Below are 14,893 nucleotides of genomic sequence, written 5' to 3' on the forward strand. Positions count from 1 at the left end.
TTATCAGTTTATTTATAGAAAAATAAACGTCATGACTGGAGCATTTAAATTTAGTAAAAAAAACATTTCAATGTTTGTTGTGTCTCTTCGGCCCAAGAGAGACTGGGCCAACAAACTCGTAAAAAATATGAAGTATATTAAAAATAAATATAAAATAAATTAGAAGAAATTCCATTTCATTTAATTTCAAACAATTAAAAAAAGAATCAGTCAGCTTTGCCGATAGGTACTACCCTCAGCCTTGATTAAACAAAAAACATGAACATTCATGAGACTGAATAATAAATATGTCCCAAAAAGATCGGAATAGCACGGGAAGACCAAGTTTCCGATTGAGACCAGTGAAAATATGGAAAGCATTTTATGTGATTTTGGAGAGATAAAATAAAATATATTCAGATTTGGTGATCTATTCTCAGTTCATCTTATGGGACAAATGTTCCGTAGCGATCCGTCTAAATAAGTAAGGTTCTTAGAAGTTTCATTTCAAAACGATTCATTGAGCAATATTCCCATTTTTGTATCTTATAAAACAACACAAAATAACTTAAAATACTTTGACAATGCATGGACCCAAAAACCTACAATTTAAAAATACTTTTGTTATCTCTAAATTTGAGTGTCATATAAATGACATTTGTTCGCACTCTAAAAACTTGCTGGGGGGTAAACTATGCCGCCAAGAAGTATAGAACATTCGCTACATTTTCATTAGTCTTATCATTTTTCACTAATTGGGATGAAACTGTTGCCATCACTGTTTGCTGATAATTATAAAATTTGCTAACATAAAAAATGGCAATTAATTAAATAAAATGATTATGTTACTGTGCGCTATGAAAAATGAGAGACACACAAATAATAAATATTTTCGCTTTTATAGTTTGGATAGTGGAACCTCGATAAAGTCAATTAATAGTCGAACTCAGATGGTATTGATGGTGCAAGAGGGGCGTGCTAACCAACCATGTGCATCACAAAGGTAACCAAAATTAAAAACCAGTAAGGAAAGGATCAAAGTCGGGCGGGGCCGACTATATGATACCCTACACCAATGTGGTGAATAGGTAAAATATATATGGGAACTAAATCCAAATGTGAACCAGATTACGATGTAATTTGGCACATACATATATTTCTAGACCAAACATCGTCACACATTCCAAATTTCATCAAAATTAGACATACATAGCGTCTTTGGTGCATCAAATACCTTAAATCGGGCGAAAATATATATGGGAGCTATATCCAAATCCGAACCGATTTCTATAAAATTTGGCACTCTTATTTCTAGACCAAATTCCGTCACACATTCCATATTTTATTGAGATCGGACATACATATTGTTACGAATGTAACTGATAGGTTTAAGTTAGTTTAGTTTAATTTCCGTTAATTTAAAAATTTGAATTGTAACGTAAAGTTTTATTACGCAGTTACTTTATTTAAGCAACAACAATTATCATGTAGAATTATCTTCATTATTCTAGATGTTCTTTACCTTTCATTAATGTGCTTTTATTTTGTTTGCCATAGTCATGTAATTATTGTTTAGTTTGTCACTTCTTTTCTTACATTTATTTGTTGTTGTAATTATGTCATTGATCATCCCCCATGTATGTATGTGAGTATGGTTGTTCGCTTAGTGCGAATGTGCGTCTGTGTGTTCGTTGTACAGATTCGAGGTGTTGCCATATGCTCTAGATATTTCTCGAACAGGGAGACTTTGGGATATAAATACAGGGGAACTGGCAAGGACGGAGGAGTTGTGTTTTAAGCGTTGAACTGAACAGATCGGTTAAAGAAGTGCTGCGTGCTAACTAGAGACAAGCTGTGTGCTAAGTAATTAAAGTCGATTCCGAATAAGTGTAATAAAGTAAATAAAGCATTGTAGAAACGTAATCTAAAACGAACCCTGTTTTATTTGGTACAAATCGTATCGGTGAATAAAACAACGTCTACACGGACATTAGTTAAATCTAATTCCGTAACAATATATAACGTGTTTCGTGCACCAAATACCAAATATCAGCCAATAATATATATTGGAGCCATATCCAAATCTCAAACGATTTTGATATAATTTGGCACACGTATTTCTAAACCAAATTCCGTCACACATTCCATATTTCATTGAGATTGGACATATATAACGTGTTTCGTGCACCAAATACCAAAAATCGGTCGAAAATGTATGTGGGAGTTATATTCAAATCTGTACCGATTTTGATATAATTTGGCACATTTTTCTATAGACCTAATTCAGTAACACATTCCAAATTTCATCAAAATTGGACAAATACAGCGTCTTTGGTGCATCAAAAATTTCAAATCGGCCGAAAATATATATGGGAGCTATATCCAAATCTGAACCGATTTTCACCAAAAGCAATAGCGTTCTTCATTAGGATAAAAAAAAAAATTATCTTCCCCAATCTTCAGCCAAATCGAACAATAAATGCGATCTGTACGTTGCGAACGGATGGACGGACATGCATAAATAGACTCAGAAAGTGATTCTATGCATATCCCTAGAAGGAACTAAGGGTCTATCTCTTTTCCTTAGGCATGTTAAATACAAATGCACAGGGTGGTGTAGGGTATAAAAATCTGCAAGAACAAAGTCGCAATGGTTTTGTCATTTTGTTCCGATTTTATATAGTGCCCTTAAAATAGAGGTTTAACTGTATTTAGATAATGTCATATTCTAAAAAAATTCCCACTCTTCTATCATCTGTTGCGTAGCTCAGAAATTAATCTAAATAAGCATAGAATAGCTGTCGTTTATACACACAAACAACAATGAATGGCACACGATTTAAAGCACAAAAGCTACAGTTCTGAGAGATAGTCAATAACATCTGTTTAATTCCGTCCGCGTCGTACATTAGTGGTGGCGTGGTATACCTTTCGATTACAATTAAGCCATAAAATTATGAGGAGACAAAGCATTCTAAAAGTTTATATATATGTACAAAGCAAAACTGTAGAATGGCAAAGCCGGCCGGTTGGCCCCATTACCATGGGACAACAATTTATGTATACGACTGCAGCATTGAAAGAAAATGACAAAAAAACTATACCGCACCCTATAATCACGAAGTAAAATAAACAAATAACCTTGAATTTGATGAGGCGAACATTGAGAGTTCAATGTGTTGTCAGCAGCAGCAACACAAGTACGTCATTCTCAGGCTCCTTATAATTATTGTTTAAAGAATAAAACACATCGATTAGATTTAATCTTTAGGTCGCAGCTATTAACATTTCAAGTAGAGACACAATGACAACAAATGCAGAATATTTAAACTTAAGCAGAAACTATGTGTGGAAATAAGGATTTTAGTTTTATTTTTCCAGACCTCATATATAGTGCAGAATAAACACGTGTGCAGTGATAGCTTACGCCTCCTTTCTGCTTCTCATAGAGTTTGCAGAAAATCAGCAAAATAAGTTGATTCCTTTGTAGTACAAGTGCATAATTCATTCTGCAGTAGGCTAATATTATCATTGCAATGCAACGTGAACAACACACGATTCCATTTTTAGACTTATCGCATCTTCAATAAAGTTAATATTTATTATTGCCCATAACAACAATGATAGGTTGTGATTACCGGTAGTATTATAATCAATTTAATGGGAAAATACAATCTTTATCTATATTTATATTTTGATATTGACCAATTGAAGCGAATCAAGTGATTTTTGGCTTAAAATATTGTCATGCTTTTTATACTAAAATGAGTCATGGACAGTTGGTAACTTGTAGGGATAGGAAGATAAGTTAGTAAGTTGACTACATTTGGGGTCAATTGAATGGAAAAATTAAAATTATTAAAAACTTTCGGAACATTATTAGAAATTATAAATCTAATATCCGAAAATGGATATTTTTTCATGTCATTACAAAAATAGCTAATTTTTCGGAAATTATGTTAAATTATGATTTTAATCACAATGACTCACACTCCTATTATTTTGATAAATCTATTTCGTTAAAAACACATAATTTCAATCGTTTTATATTTTACCGGCACCCCTCTAATTTTAAATGCAGCTGTATATATTAGCATCAAATATCATAGTCGACCTTCAATTTATTTTATTTTATTAGGATTTATTTTAAATAAGCTTTCTTCTTCTTTTAATACTTCCCTTGGACTTTAGAATGATCTAGAGTGTTGTATATTGATTTGATTTATCACAAAATCAAAGTTATTAACACAATTCACACGAATTATTATTTAAAATATGTATGATATTGTATAATATATTATAGCCTAAATATGGTTTAACGGTGGTTGGTTATTGCTTTCACTGTTGTTAATAGTACGTTTTCGTTCATTTCGTTTATTTTTTTTTTTTTGCAATAGTAAAAGAAATTTGCCCATATCTAATTGATGAGTTTTTTTGTTTTGTTTTGCGTTTTTGTCTATTTCATTGATTATTATGCAAGGTTGTTTGCGGTGGCAAATGTTATGCTTCAACACACATTCCATATATTATTGTATTGCTGCTGTTGTTGTTTCTTCACTTTTCAACTGTTAACTCATGAATCCATTATGATCGCGCTTTTTTGCATATAAATTAAAATTTATTATACATATATGGCTTTACTCATCACTTTTTTTGTCATAGTTTGATGAATGGTGGTCATTCAATCGATATTTAAAAGACATATTTTATGTAATTTTAATTTGGGGTATCTGTTACAGTCACAGTGAACTGCATCACGTCTTGTCACTGGAACAATAAAAAAAATTCATCAGGCTACGATTTATATTCAGATTGGTGGTCTTAGACACTAGGCTAATTTTGCTGTAAAATCAAAAACTGGTAGCGTCACTTAATTTTGCTGGGCAATATTGAGTGAAATAGGATTGTTAATGAACTAACTAGGAGAAGATGATACTAATCGTCTGGACATTATGGTGGAGGATTGTTAGTTTTGTTTTTCCATTGAAAAAACTCATTGGGGGTTATCATGATCGGCAATTCCCCAAAAGCGGAAAGGCAAAACTCACGGGGAAATTTCATTCATGATAACCCCCATTATGTTTTATTGTGCGAAAGCCGTAGACTTGGTTTAACGAACCCGATGCAAGGTGGTATAGAGGTTGTTGTTGTAGCAGCTTCTACAAGTACATGTAAATCTTTATTTTATTGATTCGGCTCTGCCACCATCTCCAAGTTCAGAAAGGATGCCACCTGAATATAATTCGTCCAAAGAGAGAGTGGAGTTAAGTTAGTCGGGTTTGCTGGGCAGTTAAACAGGTGCTGCGTAGTATGCGGACCGGTGCCACATGCAGGGCAGATATTCCGCTTGCCATCAATCCTGGCCCAGTAAGAATTGAGGCGGCTGCACCAACCAGATCTAAGTTGTGCCAACACGACTCTCGTTTGTCTTGACAGCTGTTGTTCTTCCGCTGCCACGGGTGGTGGATGATCGTAGAGGGCGATATTCGCACTGTAGGCTGCCAGAGCCTCTGCAACCGCATCAGTGTGAATGTCGTTAAACCTGCCTGGTATGCAGGTTGATCTAGAGGTTCTCTTTTATATCTTTGGACCTCTCTCTCCTGATGTCGATAATCCTCCCTAACATGCTTGAGCTGTAGGCTGCCAGAGCATCTGCAACCGCATCAGTGTGAATGTCCTTAAACCTGCCTGGTATGCAGGTTGATCTAGAGGTTCTCTTTTATATCTTTGGACCTCTCTCTCCAGATCTCGATAATCCTCCCTAACTTGCCTGGGGGGTTCAGGCATATCCACCAGATGGTGATTTGGTTGGTCTTGCCTATAGCATCCAAGCAAGTACTGCATCGTCAACATCCTGTTGTGACGTAAAAATTTCAAAATGTTCTATAAATTTGACATTTTTTGAGAAAGTTACCCCTAGGTGTGATCCGATAAAGACATTCCTGGAACAGTAAATCGTTTGAAAAAACATTTTCGGAAAAAATCGGATACTCAATTCGTATGTTATCGTGCTCCTCCTAAGCTATTTAAAGTGGCGTTGACAGGGGTTTTTTGAGTTTTTGGACCTTTATCTCAAGGGGTATGTACTTGTCCCCCAAAAAATTTTACCGTCGTACGAGGGCTGCTCGAAAAGTTTCCCGTACATCAAGAAAAAAGGTCGTGGTCGACGATTTTCGTCGCTAGAAGGTGCTGTTGAAGCTTTCAAGACCCTTGTTTTGGAAGCGTCTCATTCGGAGGAGAAAAAATGCTTCTTCAATTGGATTCAGCGCATGCTGGAGAATACTTTAGAAAACAATAAGACTATTTTTGATGATAAATATTCGCTTTTTCATTATTAGTCTAGAAACTTTTTGACTAGCACTCGTCATAGCGGTCGCGAGGACAACCTTAAACTGAACATTAACGAACATTTTTTTGAAATTTTGTATGTAAGGTATCCAAAGTAGTTGACCGATATAGTATATGTTTGGAAGACATATACATATTCCGGCCAAATCCGAAAAATTTTGAAATTTCGTGTGGGAGGTACCAGAAGGTCTTTGATTTATGACATTCGTCTGTGCCTAAATCCAACACTAACCTGGAATACAAACCCAATTTCCCTAAGATTTGTGTTTAATTCTTATTTTAGGTTGTTGAGCGTTGGAAATATTTCGACCACAGTTAAACCCTTCGGGCATATTGATATGGGTAACATTGTGAACCACTTAAGGTCCTAATTACAACGATACAATTCAAGTTTTTTTTCTAAGTAGCCGGCCTTCGGCCGGGGATTTAAGACTTTCTCCTATGGACAGGAGCCAATTTAGGGAACGGGAACAACATTTTTTTAATTTAAATTTTTTTCTTACTTTAACAAGGGAAATTTCGGAACTTCAGAGGCCCATATCTCGGGAAATATGGACTTCCCCCCCAACAAACTTTATATTTTTGTAATCAGGACGTTAAGATCTACCTGTGGTAAACATTTCAGATTTTTCCGCCAACTGGTAGAGTATTCAATTTATGCCCAATTCTATTCTAACATGATCCGCGTCCGGCTCTAAAACGGCCTTACACGTGTTAAATAAAAAACATTTCCTTGATTGGTCTTTAAGAAGACCCATAACTCAAGAAGTGTGGACTTTCTTAAGAAAAAACAAGTAAGAAAACGTTAAGTTCAGCCGGACCGAACTTTTTATACCCTCCACCAAAATTAAATTAAAAGAGAATGGAATAATTAGTTTCCTTTCATCTACGAAAGTACTTAGCTCCGCCTAATTACCAAATTTCAACCATTTTGGTGGGATAATGAAGCTAAAACCTTCAAAATACCGAATATTGGGAGGTACCGTTCTATGTGGGGCTATATTAAGGCGTGGACTTATACCAACAAATTTTAGGTGGAACGTTTTATATTCTCAACGAAGACTAATTACCAAATTTCAACCATTTTGATGGGATAATAAAGCTAAAACCTCCAAAATACCGAATATCGGGAGATACCGTTTTATGGGGGCTATATGAAGGCGTGAACCTATACCAACAAATTTCAGGTGGAAAATTTTATACACCCAACGATAACTAAATACCAAATTTCAGCCATTTTGGTAGGATAATGAAGCTAAGACCTTAAAAATACCGAAAATCGGGCGGTACCGTTCTATGGGGCCTATATCAAAACATGGACCGATATATCCCATTTTCAATACCAACCATCCTGCAAGTAATAAAAACTTCTGTAACAAATATTGACTCTCTATCTTTAAAATTGCGAGCTGTATCTTGATTTCTACAGACAGACAGACGAACATGGTTATATCGACATAGAATTTTATGCTGATCAATAATATATATACTTTATAGGGTCTCCGACGAATATTTCGATGTGTTACAAACAGAATGGCAAATTTAATTATACCCTCCATATGTTGTACCCATGGTCTGCTTGTGGTAAACATATTAAATATTCCGCCAAAGGGTCTTAAAAGGAGTCGTGCATTGAACCTTCTTTAATAAAACTTCCTGTAAATCTACATCCCAAAATCTATATAAATTCTATGAAATAACAACTTACCATATCCAAAAGCCATGGCTGTTCAACAGCCAATTGAGACCAATCGGTTTTGGGGTTGACTGTGGCGAAACGGCATGTCTGGAAACCAGCACCATTTGCATTCAAATGACGATTTAGAATATCCTTTCCGGTGGCTTCACAAATAGCCTTTGCTGACATTTTATGGACTGTTTTGTTGTTGACTTATGCGACGCAATTGAGGGGAGTGGAGATTTTTATTTGTGAAGAATATAAGAGTGCGACTTTATTTCCTTTTTTGATACGTGTGCTGGAAAATAAAGGAATTTCATTGAAATTAATTACTTATTTTCTTTTTGTTAATTTATTTAAACATCTACAGCCCAATTATGAATGTCAACTCCCCGTGAGTTATCTCACTTACACCTTTAAGTTGAAACGGCAGAAAGGCAAAACTCACGGGAAGTTGACATTCATAATCGCCCTGATAGTAAATTCCATAGGAAAGCTACTATCTCTATGCAATTATAAATAATTCAAATGACCTTTGGCACTTTTTGTGTGAATTTCATTTCATATTCATATTTCGAGAAAGACGTTATAGGGAAATAATCGATTATTGTTAATGAATGTCTGTCTGAATCGGATTTAACAACACAACGAATGACCAATATTTGTTATCAAAAATACCAACACCACTCGCATGATCATGTCACCATCATCATCACAACATCTCATGCCATTGTCATTACTCAAATGCAACGGTAAATAAATTTCTCTTTTTTCTTTATTTCATTTTTCTGCCGCTTACGACACATCGATTTTTGTATAAATTAATTTTCAACACCACACAAAATTTCCCCAGAAAACAACTTGTCAAAGAAATAACATAAATCCCTTCTTCTTTTCTTCGGTATGTACTTCTCCCCAAACGGGCATTTGGGGGGTAAGGCATTCATTTCTTCTTGGTATGTGCAAAGTTTAAAAGCGTGTATTTTCTTATTTTTTTAAAATTTCTTCATTTTTTTTCGTTTCTTTTAAAACAAAGTTCACACAAACACACACTTGGTGGTAATTCGTTTTAAGCGTAGCAGCACAACAAAACCAACCGTTTTGATTTTTTCTTCAAGTGACTGTCTCAACAGGTAAACGCTGTAAACGCTCCAACACGATCCACACCTTTGACGAGTTAAATTAAAACTGAATGGTGTTGTTTGCATGAACCTAGTAAAAAGTGGCATGGATTGCAATCAACGGTACGGTGCTGGTGGCGCGAGCTAAACATGATTTTTGTTGTTATTGTATTTGTTGGACTGACTGACTATGTGCGTTGTTTTGGGAGGGAGTGAGAGCCAAAAGCTGAGATTTGTATATTTGCTGACAACAACCTTTCAAAGCAGTGGAAAACACTGTAGGTATTTTTACTCAGAGACAGGTTTTATTTCTAGTATCGTCATTATTCGGTCATTCAAGTGCAAGGTTACCAGATGCGGTTAATCCCAAAAGTAGGACAATGCAAATTAGCTGTGTTTCGTGAGTAATTTATACCTGTTGCTGTCAACACATAAGATCAGTAGAAGAATATTCTAAACCAAATGTAAGTTGAAAACAAACAAAATAATAAAGTCCTGAAACACCGGTTGTTTGGAGATTTTCAGTCGAACGAACTCTGTAACGTAGCACTTGGGAACCGACGAATTATAGAGAAAATTCTTTATAGAGAGATAATTTTGTGCGACAATTTCCACTTGTTTGAAGCATAACTTCGTTATAGAGAAGAATTCCTTACAGGGAAGCTCATTATAGAGCAGTTCGACAGTACAACGTAAACATCATTTTGGTAGCCAAATGAAATAAAATTTTTCTTCAGTAAGTATTCCACACTAATCTTTTGGAATTGGCTCAAAGTATAGCTTTTGAGGTTGGACAAAGCAAAACTACATTCATTGCCACACTGAGGAAGTACATTATTTAGAAAATAGTTTCCGTATATTATTTCATTATTTTTAATAGAACATAGGTTGTTCTTGGTTTTCAACAAAGTTATTCATTCCATTCTTATAATACTATATTTCATTCAACATTTTTGTTTTCCACCTTGCGGATTTTATTGAAAAGCTGCTCGATTGGCTTTCGCAGCTGCATACACTTTCTTCGTTTGATATGACTCTTGCAATTGCTGTTTCTTTAGTCTATGGAGTATTTTAAGAATGTTAAGAATTTATTTACTTGGCTTTGAACCTTCTGCAATTTGTACCCACCCATAAGGTTGTTGGATTTTCAAACATACATAGCAGATTCTAAAGGTGGACGTCCATCTTCGTCAATACTTTCGGAAATAGTCATCATGGAAAAATGTCATAATAACAAAATGAACTGACAAGCTCAATGTATTGGTTTTCTAATGACAATGCTATAATTTTGCTATTGTTTATGCAAATTTGCTTTTGTTTTTTTTTTTATAATATCGGCGCTTTGGAAAGGGTTAAAAGTTCATTTTGCTTCCTTTGGATTTTAAAGCGTAGAAAAATGCCGTTAATTCCATAAAATTATATTCCATACAGCTGGTATACAATTCATTTAGAGGAAATTTTAATCACTACCATATCCATTATGCCAAACGAATACAATTTTCGTAGGTGACAAAATAAGTTTTGCAAGTTACAATTGTGGGGTAGGATATTAAACGGTGGGCCTCACGAAAACTACTAGCAATTTTAGAGCAAGGAATGTATGAAGAAGTGGTCCCAAATATTAGGACATTTCTGGGCCTATAGCTTAGCAAATAATGGCTTCCCCCACAATGTTGTAGTCAATATCACAAATATTGCCCTCTATTAGAATTTCGGCACGATCCCCGATATAGACTCACTTAAACTGGATTAAAGAGTAAACATTTTACTTTTTTGCGGATGAGTCAATCATTGCTTTTGATAATTGGACACCGTAGGAATTAGAGTTTCTTGGTCTTTATGATAGAAAGCCAGGGACTTGCCAAAGAAAACAAGTAAGAATTCGGACGTTGATTTCGGACTGGCCGAACTTTTTATACCCTCCACCACGAAGTGTATTGAAGTGAATTCCAAAAATTCCGAAAGTTGAGAGTTATCGTCCTATGGGGGCTATATAAAGGCTTGGACCTATACCAACAAATTTCATTTGGAACGTTTAATACCCCAAATGAAGACCAAACACCAAATTTCAGCCATTTCAGTGGATTAATGTGGCCACAACCTTCAAAATACCGAAAATCAGGAGGAACCGTTCTATGGTGGCTATATGAGGGCGTGGACCTATACCTACAAATTTCTAGGGGAAGTTTTGTACTCCATACGAAGACTAAATACCAAATTTCAACCATTTCGGTGTGATAATGAGGCTAAAACCTTCAAAATACCGAAAATCGGGAGGTATCGTCCTATGGGGACTATATCAAAACGTGGACCTACATAAACATTTTATGGTAGAAATGTTTCTTAGCCTCTGTAAACACAAAATACAAAGTTACAACCGATTCTGTGGTCAAATGGGACTAATACATTCAAAATATCTTAAAGTGACGCGTACTATATACGGGGTGTTATATGGGGGCTATACCAAAACGCGGACCTATATAAACAAACTTTGGTAGACATATATTTTAGTCTCTGAAAAGACATAATACCAAATTACAACCGATTCGGTGATCAAATGGGACAAATATCTTAAAAATTTCTTAAAACGACGACGCGTCACTTTGTATGGGGGCTATACGAAAACGTGGACCTACATAACCCGCTTTCAATACCTAAAGTCATATATATATCGTCACCTGAAATGCCCAAAGACGTAACCCTCAAAGAGTTACGTTGAGGGTTACGTCTTTGGGCATTTCATGTGACGATATAATAGATTTTACCAAAATTTCATCCACCTACTTCAATCCGTTCGGACGCTAGAGTGATTTCCACAGACGGACGGACATGTCTATATCGATGTAGAATTGCACGCTGATCAAGAATATATATAGTTTGTGGGGTATACAATGATTATTTCGAGTAGTTACAAACGGAATGACAAACTTAATATACCCCCCCATCTTATGGTGGAGGGTATGAAAATTGTTTTGTTTTAATCTGCCTCACAGGGATTACCAACGATGAAAATTTCAAAACAATCGAACAACAGTCTAAAAACTACACATAAGGGAAAATTTCGAAGATTTGAGAGGGAAGTACTTAAAGTAATTGTTCGATAGTCCATATTCGAACTTGATTTAAGTTTTAGAAAAACACTACTATTTGCAGAGGTTGGATCTTTTGATAGTTATCGTGCCCACCAGACATTTTAGTTGGTCACCGTAGGTTTTTTTTGGATATTTTTGGTTATTATGTCAGGTAGCATAGACTTGTCAACAATAGGCATTATATCGCTGTTGGAAAAAAATTAAAAACAATCGGATATAAAAACTTAAACTACACTTTTTTGAAAAAAATTTAAATTTAGTGTGGGAGATACACGAACGTTTGAGCCGATATACTCCATATTCGAACCTGATCTATGTCTGGAAAAAATATTACAGTGTGCAAGTTTAGTTTTTAACTTATGTAGGGGAGTTACACGAAGTTTAAATTTAGTGTGGGAGATACACGGAGGTTTGAGCCGATATAGTCCATATTCAAACCTGATCTATATTTGAATAAAACCGAGTGCACCAGTTTAGCGAAAATTTTTAACTTATGTAGGGGAGTTACCCGAAGTAGTGGACCAATATGGAACATATTTGAACTTAAACTAAGTTTGAACCTAATATGAGATTAAGTTTCAATGTTTCGACCAAATTGATTGATACGTTCGAGAGTTACTATGGGTAATAGACTGACTGACCGATAGACGGCCGGACAATGCTATTTCGACTCCGAAAGTATTTTGTCGAAAAATAATTGGGGGTCTTAAACCGATCGTGTCACATTTTTTATCGTATCAAAAACGATCCAAATCCATTCCAACAAACAAAAGTATCAGTCGACATTGCCGACAGAGATATATGTACATACCATCAGCCTGTGTGGATTGAAATAATTTTTTTTTCAAAAAAAACTTACTATTTAAGGGGGTTTTCAAAACAATATGGATAGGATTAAAGCGCAAACATTTGCGGGGATATCGATAGGGCTTTTTAAAACTAAGTTTCGACAATATTTAGCGAATATTTTCGAACTTTTGTGGGGGAGGAGGGAAATATTACGATATCCAAAGTGTGGAAGAACGCAGTATTCGGTTCGAGCTCTCCAGTCACTACATATGGTGTCTTAGGGGTTTTTACAACTTTCGGGTTTTTTTCTCAAGAAGTATGGACTTGCCCTTGAAAAAAACTTTTACTGTCGTAATTGAGACAGCGATTGCAAGTTGCTTCAACAAAAATCAAAGTGATCCGATAGCAGGTCTTAAAGTGAATTTATCCAAAAATGTGTGTGGGAGCTACCCGACGGAGTGGACAAATGTAGTCCATATTCGAACCTGACCTATACCTGGTAGATATATTAGGATATGTAAGGTATGGACCAAATCTGTCACTCCCATCAAGAGTTATCGTACGTACAATTTTTCCAAACATTTTTGAACTTTTATGGGGGAGGTACCTGAAGGAGTGGACCGATATGGCTTATCTTCGAACTTTAACCATGTTTGGACAAAATATTACTAAGGCCCAATTTTAGAGCGAATCGGCAGATCCGTTCGAGAGTTATCTTGCGCTAAAACCACCTCACACGGTGTCATAGGGGTTTTTTTGGCACCTTTCAGAATATTTTCTCAGGAAGTATGGGCTTGCTTGCCCCTGATGAAACTTGTAACGTCGTATGGGGGACAATGAATACAAGTTGCTACAACAAAAACCAAGGCGATTCGAGGGCATGTCCTAAACTGAACTTTTCCGAAATTTTGTGTGAGAGGTACCCGAAGGAGTGGACTGATTGAGTCCATATTGAACTAAGTCTGGTGCACATTTCAGGATGTGCAAAGTATGGACCAAATCGGTTAGTAACTTCAAGAGTAGTGCGCACAAATTTTCCGAACATTTTCGAACTTTTGTGGGGGAGGTACCTGAAGGAGTAGACCGATAAAACCCATCTTCGAATTTAAAATAAGTTTGGAGAAAATATTACGAAAGCCAAACTTTGGACCGAATCGGTTGATCCGTTTGAGAGTCATAGGTGTTTTTTGCACCTTTCAGGCTATTTTCTCAGGAAGTATGGATTTGCCCCTGATGAAACCTGTACCTTCGTATGGGGGGCAGTGAATATAAGTTGCTACAACAAAAACCAAGGCGATTCGAGAGCAGGTCCTAAACTGAACTTTTCCAAAATTTTGTCTGGGAGGTACCCGAAGGAGTGGACCGATTGAGTCCATATTGAAACCTTATCTAAGTCTGGTGTACATTTCACGATGTGCAAAGTATGGACCAAATCGGTTAGTAACTTCAAGAGTAGTGCGCACAAATTTTCCGAACTTTTGTGGGGGAGGTACCTGAAGGAGTAGACCGATATGGCCCATCTTCGAACTTAAACTAAGTTTGGACAAAATATTACGATAGCCAAATTTTGGACCAAATCGGCTCATCCGTTTGAGAGTTATCGTGCGCACCAGCCAGCCAGACAGACGAACGGACATTGCTAAATCGACTCCAAATTATCTGAAACACATTGCGTCCAAGTCCATCCTCCCCGAAATGCGGGCCTTTAAAGTTCCAAAATACTTTCTTTTATTTTTATTTTGTAAGTAGCCAGTCTTCGGCCAATGGATATGTGTAAGCTTCTGGCATGTTTTTGTAAAGTGGCCTGCCTTTGGACGGGGTGTTGCTTCTATGGACAGGTGTAAACTTAGTTTTTGGTAATTAACAGTGCTTCGGTCGGCGATTCA

At 36.0% G+C, this 14,893-nt stretch overlaps 1 protein-coding gene across 11 annotated transcripts in view; it reads right to left on the reverse strand.

Annotated features, from left to right (window-relative positions):
* The window catches only part of ATPCL (ATP-citrate synthase), a 38,587-nt gene that overhangs the window by 20,451 nt on the left and 3,243 nt on the right, over positions 1–14,893 (reverse strand). For 5 of the 11 annotated variants that reach the window (XM_073990050.1, XM_073990056.1, XM_073990060.1 and 2 more), the window contains exon 2: positions 8,036–8,303. In XM_073990050.1, the coding sequence (XP_073846151.1) occupies positions 8,036–8,194 (159 nt within the window). In that variant the 5' untranslated portion in view covers positions 8,195–8,303. Of the gene's footprint in view, positions 1–8,035; positions 8,304–8,538; positions 9,427–14,893 lie in introns of those variants that run through there. The other 6 variants (XM_073990049.1, XM_073990055.1, XM_073990051.1 and 3 more) reach the window with 6 other exon arrangements.

This window comes from Musca autumnalis, unplaced genomic scaffold (genome assembly GCF_047663935.1).
Source record: "Musca autumnalis isolate F117 unplaced genomic scaffold, ASM4766393v1 scaffold_5, whole genome shotgun sequence".
NCBI lineage: Eukaryota > Metazoa > Arthropoda > Insecta > Diptera > Muscidae > Musca > Musca autumnalis.